General features: G+C 45.4%; 1 protein-coding gene across 1 annotated transcript in view; it reads left to right on the forward strand.

Annotated features, from left to right (window-relative positions):
* LOC307208433 (mRNA export factor GLE1-like) overlaps positions 1 to 7,500 on the forward strand; it is a 54,763-nt gene that overhangs the window by 26,123 nt on the left and 21,140 nt on the right. The window contains exons 8-10 of the mRNA XM_079996494.1: positions 1,643 to 1,908; positions 3,314 to 3,426; positions 6,359 to 6,428. Of these exons, the coding sequence (XP_079852620.1) occupies positions 1,643 to 1,908; positions 3,314 to 3,426; positions 6,359 to 6,428 (449 nt within the window). The remainder of the gene's footprint in view (positions 1 to 1,642; positions 1,909 to 3,313; positions 3,427 to 6,358; positions 6,429 to 7,500) is intronic.

Consider the following 7,500-nt stretch of genomic DNA (forward strand, 5'->3'; position numbering starts at 1 on the left):
TTCATTTCCTTCCTTTCCTTCCTTCCTCTCCCTCTCTCCCTCCCTCCCCTTCCTTCTTCCCTTTCCTTCCTTTTGTTTCCCTTCCTTCCTTCCTTCCTTCCTTCTTGCATTTTTCCCCCTTCCTTCCTTCCTTCTTGCATTTCCTTCCTTCCTTCCTCTCCCTCTCTCCCTCCCTTCCTTTCCTTCCTCCTTTTCACTTCCTTTTTCCTTCCTTCCTGCCCCAGAGAGGATTCCCCGATCCCGCCGACCTCGCTTCCGCCGACCAAGCCCTCCTGGAAATGCGGAATCTCGTCTCCGGCTTGCGGGAAGAGATCTCCCTCGCCGCCGAGAGGAGGAAGCAGGAAGAGGAAGCGGAGGCGTTTCCTTCCTTCCTTCCTTCCTTCCTTCCTTCCTTCCTTTCCATTTCCTTCCTTCCCTTCCTTCCTGCCTGCCTGCCTGCCTGCCTGCTTGCATTTCCTTCCTTCCCTCCATCCCTCCCTCCCTCCCTCCCTCCTCCCTCTTTCCTTCCTTCCTTCCTTCCTTCCTTCCTTCTTGCATTTCCTTCCTTCCCTTCCTCCCTCCCTCCCTCCCTTCCTTCCTTCTTGTGTTTCCTTCCTTCCTTCCTTCTTGCATTTCCTTCCTTCCTTCCATTTCCTTCCTTCCCTTTCTTCCTTCCTGCCTGCATTTCCTTCCTTCCTTCCTTCCTTCCTTCCTTCCTTCCTGCCTGCATTTCCTTCCTTCCTTCCTTCCTTCCTTCCTGCATTTCCTTCCTTCCTTCCTTCCTGCATTTCCTTCCTTCCTTCCTTCCTTCTTGTGTTTCCTTCCTTCTTGCATTTCCTTCCTTCCTTCTTGCATTTCCTTTCTCCCTCCCTCTCTTCCCTTCTTTCTCCTTCCTTCCTTCCTTCCTTCCTTCCTTCCTTCCTTCCTTTTGTTTCCCTTTCTTCCTTCTTCCCTTCCCTTCCTTCCTCCTTTTCACTTCCTTTTTCCTTCCTTCCTGCCCCAGAGAGGATTCCCCGATCCCGCCGACCTCGCTTCCGCTGACCAGGCCCTCCTGGAAATGCGGAATCTCGTCTCCGGCTTGCGGGAAGAGATCTCCCTCGCCGCCGAAAGGAGGAAGCAGGAAGTGGAAGCGGCGGCGTTTCCTTCCTTCCTTCCTGCATTTCCTTCCTTCCTTCCTTCCTTCTTGCGTTTCCTTCCTTCCTTCCCTCCCTCCTTCCTTCCTCCTTCATTCTTGCATTCCCTTCCTTCCTTCCTTCCTTCCTTCCTTCCTTGCGTTTTCTTCCTTCCTTCCTGCATTTCCTTCCTTCCTGCATTTCCTTCCTTCCGTGTTTCCTTCCTTCCTTCCTTCCTTCCTTCTTGTGTTTCCTTCCTTCCTTCCTTCCTTCCTTCCTTCCTTCCTTCTTTCCTGCATTTCCTTCCTTCCTTCCTTCCTTCTTCTGTTTCCTTCCTTCCTTCCTTCCTTCCTTCCTTCTTGCATTTCCTTCCTTCTTGCGTTTCCTTCCTTCCTTCTTGCATTTCCTTTCTCCCTCCCTCTCTTCCCTTTTCTCCTTCCTTCCTTCCTTCCTTCCTTCTTTCACTTCCTTCCTTTCCTTCCTTCCTCTCCCTCTCTCCCTCCCTCCCCTTCCTTCTTCCCTTCCCTTCCTTCCTCCTTTTCACTTCTTTTTCCTTCCTTCCTTCCCCAGAGAGGATTCCCCGATCCCGCTGACCTCGCTTCCGCCGACCAGGCCCTCCTGGAAATGCGGAATCTCGTCTCCGGCTTGCGGGAAGAGATCTCCCTCGCCGCCGAGAGGAGGAAGCAGGAAGAGGAAGCGGAAAAAGCGGCGGCGGCCGCCGAGAAGGCGAAAAACGAGAAAAACGAGAAAGCGCCCAGCAGCCAGGATCCGGAAAAAGATCCGGTCCCGGAAAGTTCCGGAAAGTTCCGGAAAAACGGTGTGTTTCAGTGAAATATGACGAAATAAAGATAAATATAATCTATATTTTTTAAATTTTTATATTTTATATATGTATTTAAATTTTATATGTAAATAGAATCTATATTTAAATTTTATATTTTATATGTATGTATTTATATTTTATATATAAATCTATATTTTTTAAATTTTATATTTTATATATGTAATATACATACGTATTTGTATTTTATATATAAATGTAATCTATATTTTTTACATTTTACATTTTATATATGTATTATATATATGTATTTGTATTTTCTATATAAATATAATCTATATTATTTAAATTTTATAACTTTTGTATGTAATATACATATGTATTTATATTTTCTATATAAATATAATCTATATTTTTTACATTTTATATTTTATATATGTATTATATATATTTATATTTTCTATATAAATAGAATCTATATTTTTTACATTTTATATTTTATATATGTATTATATATATTTATATTTTCTATATAAATAGAATCTATATTTTTTACATTTTATATTTTATATATGTATTATATATATTTATATTTTCTATATAAATATAATCTATATTATTTAAATTTTATATTTTTTCTATGTAATATACATATGTATTTATATTTTCTATATAAATATAATCTATATTTTTTACATTTTATATTTTATATATGTATTATATATATTTATATTTTCTATATAAATATAATCTATATTTTTTACATTTTATATTTTATATATGTATTATATATATTTATATTTTCTATATAAATATAATCTATATTTTTTACATTTTATATTTTATATATGTATTATATATATTTATATTTTCTATATAAATATAATCCATATTTTTTACATTTTATATTTTATATATGTATTATATATATTTATATTTTCTTTATAAATATAATCTATATTTTTTACATTTTATATTTTATATATGTATTATATATATTTATATTTTCTATATAAATAGAATCTATATTTTTTACATTTTATATTTTATATATGTATTATATATATTTATATTTTCTATATAAATAGAATCCATATTTTTTACATTTTATATTTTATATATGTATTATATATATTTATATTTTCTATATAAATAGAATCTATATTTTTTACATTTTATATTTTATATATGTATTATATATATTTATATTTTCTATATAAATAGAATCTATATTTTTTACATTTTATATTTTATATATGTATTATATATATTTATATTTCCTATATAAATAGAATCTATATTTTTTACATTTTATATATGTCTTATATATATTTATATTTTCTATATAAATATAATCTATATTTTATAAATTTTATAAATTTTGTATGTATTAATATTTTTTATATAAATATAATCTTTTTTATATTTTACATTTTTTTAGGGCTCCAGCTGAAGTCCGATGAAAAGACCCTCCAGTGGTACCAGCAGCTCCAGGACCAGTTGGACCAGTGTGTGGATTCCTTTGCCGGCCTGGCCAATAGCAAAGGCAGCCAGGTAGCTCCTCCCCCAAGCTCGGGGATCGTCCGCCGGATCCCCGCACAATTTCCTGGATCCCTGGACGGTTTGCTGGATCCCGGGTGATTCCCCGGATCCTTGGAGGACTCCCTGGATCTTAGGGTGATTCCCGGGGTCCTTCTCTGAGTCCCTGGATCCCTCTATGATTCCCTGGATCCTCAAATGATTCCCCAGATCCCCATTTGGGTCAGTGGATCCCTCTATGATTCCCCGGATCCTCAGACGGATCCCCGGATCCCCGGACGAGTCCCTGGATCCCTCTGTTATTCCCCGGATCCTCGGACGGTTTCCCGGACGAGTCCCTCTATGATTCCCTGGATCCTCGGACGGTTCCCCAGATCCCCGGACGAGTCCCTGGATCCCTCTATGATTCCCTGGATCCTCAAATGATTCCCCAGATTCCCTTTGAGTCCCTGGATCCCTCTATGATTCCCCCCAGATCCTCAGACAGTTCCCTGGATCCCCGGATGAGTCCCCGGGTCCTCTGATGATTCCCGGGATCCTTTTAGGAGTCCCCGGATCCTCGGATGGTTCCCCAGATCCCCATGAGTCCCCGGATCCCCGTATAAGTCCCTGGATCCCTCTATTCTTCCCCTGATCCTTTTAGGAGTCCCTGGATCCTTGGACGGTTTCCTGGATCCCCGGATAATTCCCCAGATCCTTTGAGGTCTCCCTGGATCCCCATACTAGTTCCTGGATCTTAGGATGATTCCCCGGGTCCTTTTCTGAGTCCCCGGATCCTCAGACAATTCCCCGGGTCCTCGGATGATTCTCCGGATCCTTTTAGGAGCCCCCGGATCCTCGGATGGTTCCCCGGATCCCCGTATAAGTCCCTGGATCCCTCTATTATTCCCCTGATCCTTTTAGGAGTCCCGGATCCTTGGATGGTTCCCTGGATCCCCATACGAGTCCCTGGATCCTTGGACGGTTTCCTGGATCCCCGGATGATTCCCTGGATCCTTTGAGGACTCCCTGGATCCCCATACTAGTCCCTGGATCGTAGGGTGATTCCCCGGGTCCTTTTCTGAGTCCGGGGATCCCTCTATGATTCCCCGGGTCCTCAGACGGTTCCCCGGATCCCCGGACGAGTCCCTGGATCCCTCTATGATTCCCTGGATCTTCAAATGGTTCCCCAGATCCCCATTTGAGTCCCTGGATCCCTCTATGATTCCCCAGATCCTCAGACAGTTCCCTGGATCCCCGAATGAGTCCCCGGATCCTCAGACGATTCCCTGTGTCCTCGGATGATTCCCGGGATCCTTTTAGGAGTCCCCGGATCCTCGGATGGTTCCCCGGATCCCCGTATGAGTCCCTGGATCCCTCTATTATTCCCGGATCCTTTTAGGAGTCCCCGGATCCTTAGACGGTTTCCTGGATCCTTTTATGAGTCCCTGGATCCCTCTATGATTCCCCGGATCCTTTTAGGAGTCCCTGGATCTTAGGATGATCCCCGGGATCCCCGGAAGAGTCCCCAGATCCCTCAAGATTCCCCGGATCCTTAGACCATTCCCCAGATCCTCAGACCGTTCCTGGATCCCTGTACGAGTCCCTGGATCCGTGGACGAGTCCCTGAATCCCTCTATGATTTCCCAGATCCCTGGACAAGTCCCCAGATCCATCTACAATCCCCCAGATCCCTGTACAAGTCCCTGGATCCTGGGAGGATTCCCTGGATCCCTGTACAAGTCCCTGGATCTTAGGATGATTCCCCGGATCCCTCTATGATTCCCCAGATCCCTCTATGATTCCCCAGATCCCTCTATGATTCCCCAGATCCCCATACGAGTCCCTGAATCCATGGACAATTCCCAGATCCCTGGATGAGTCCCTGAGTCCCTTTATGATTCTCCGGATCCCCGTACGAGTCCTGGGATCCTTGGACCATTCCCCAGATCCTCAGACCATTCCCCAGATCCCTGTACGAGTCCCCAGATCCCTGTACAAGTCCCCAGATCCCCATATGAGTCCCTGGATCCTCAGGCCATTCACCAGATCACTGTACAAGTCCCCAGATCCTTCTACGATTCCCCAGATCCTCAGACCATTCCCCAGATCCCCGTACGAGTCCCTGAATCCACGGACAATTCCCAGATCCCTGGACGAGTCCCTGGATCCCTCTATGATTCCCCAGATCCCTGTACGAGTCCCCAAATCCACTGACAATTCCCAGATCCCTGGACGAGTCCCTGGATCCCTCTATGATTCCCTGGATCCCCATACAAGTCTCCGGATTCTCGGACAATTCCCAGATCCCTGTACGAGTCCCTGAATTCCTCTATGATTCCCTGGATCCCTGTACGAGTCTCCGGATCCTCGGACGATTCCCCAGATCCCTGGACAAGTCCCTGGATCCTCAGACCATTCCCCAGATCCTTGGAAGATTCCCCAGATCCCGTATGAGTCTCTGGACCTTTGGCAGTTTCCAGATCCCTGTACGAGTCTCCGGATCCTCGGAGGATTCCCCAGATCCCCGGACGAGTCCCCGGACCTTTGGCAGTTTCCAGATCCCTGTACGAGTCTCCGGATCCTCGGACGATTCCCCAGATCCCTGGACGAGTCCCCGGATCCTCAGACCATTCCCAGATCCTCAGAAGATTCCCCAGATCCCCGTATGAGTCCCCGGACCTTTGGCAGTTTCCAGATCCCTGTACGAGTCTCCGGGTCCTCGGAGGATTCCCCAGGTCCCCGGACGAGTCCCTGGATCCTCGGACCATTCCCCAGATCCTCGGAAGATTCCCCAGATCCCCGTACGAGTCCCCGGGCCTTTGGCAGTTTCCAGATCCCTGGACGAGTCGCTGGATCCCGTACAATTCCCTGGATCCAGGGATTTTTTTGAGGGAGGAAGTGTGTGTTTGCTGGGCGGGGAGATCCCACATCCGGTGATCCTTTTCCTCTCCCCCCCCTTTTCCAGGAAAAGAAAATCAAGATGGATCTCCAAAAAGCCGTCACCACTCCTGTCAGTCAGATCTCGACCAGAGCAGGTCAGAGAGGGGCGGATTCCGACTTCCTGGTTTTTTCCTCCACTTCCTCCTCCCTTTTCCTACTTCCCAAATCTTCCGCTTCCTCCTTCAATACCCTTCCTTCCATTTTGCATTTCCTTCCTTCCTTCCTTCCTTCCTTCGCTTCCTCCTCCCTTTTCCTTCCATTTTGCATTTCTTTCCTTCCTTCCTTCCTCCCGTCCGTCTTGCATTTCCTTCCTTCCTTCCGTCAGTCTCTTCCTTCCTTCCATCTGTCCTTCCTTCCTTCTATTCCTTCCCTCCTTCCTTCCATCGATCCATCCATCTTGCATTTCCTTCCTTCCTTCCTTCGCTTCCTCCTCCCTTTTCCTGTTCCTCCTTTTTCCAACTTCCCAAATCTTCCACTTCCTTTTCCTGTTTCCCAATTTTTCCTCCACTTCCTCCTCCCTCAAACCCCTTTTCTGACTTCCCAAATCCAGTTTTCCAATTTTCCCTCCTTTTTCCAACTTCCCCAATCTTCCACTTCCTGTTTCCCAACTTCCCGCTTCTACTTCCACTTCCTGTTTCCCAACTTCCCGCTTCCTCTTCCTCCAGGATCCCAGCTGAAGGAGATATTTGACAAGATCCACGCCTTACTCTCCGGGAAACCCGTCCTTCACTTCCTCTTCCCTTTTTCCAACTTCCCAATGTTTCCTCCCCTTCCTTTTTCTGTTTCCCAATTTTCCCTCCACTTCCTCCTCCCTTTCCCCAACTTCCCAAATCTTCCACTTCCTTTTCCTATTTCCCAATTTTTCCTCCACTTCCTCCTCCCTCAAACCCCTTTTCTGACTTCCCAAATCCAGTCTTCCATTTCCTCTTCCTGTTTCCCCACTTCCCTTTTCCTGTTTCCCGTTTCCCAAATCTTCAACACTTCCTCTTCCTGTTTCCCAACTTCCTCTTCCTCTAATTCCTTCCCTTCCTTCCTTCGCTTCCTCCTCCCTTCACCTGCTTCCCAATTTTCCCTCCACTTCCTCCCTTCCTCCAACTTCCCCAATCTTCCACTTCCTGTTTCCCAACTTCCCACTTCCTCTTCCTCTTCAGGATCCCAGCTGAAGGA

This window comes from Podarcis cretensis, assembly GCF_951804945.1.
Source record: "Podarcis cretensis genome assembly, contig: SCAFFOLD_39, whole genome shotgun sequence".
Classification (NCBI taxonomy): domain Eukaryota; kingdom Metazoa; phylum Chordata; class Lepidosauria; order Squamata; family Lacertidae; genus Podarcis; species Podarcis cretensis.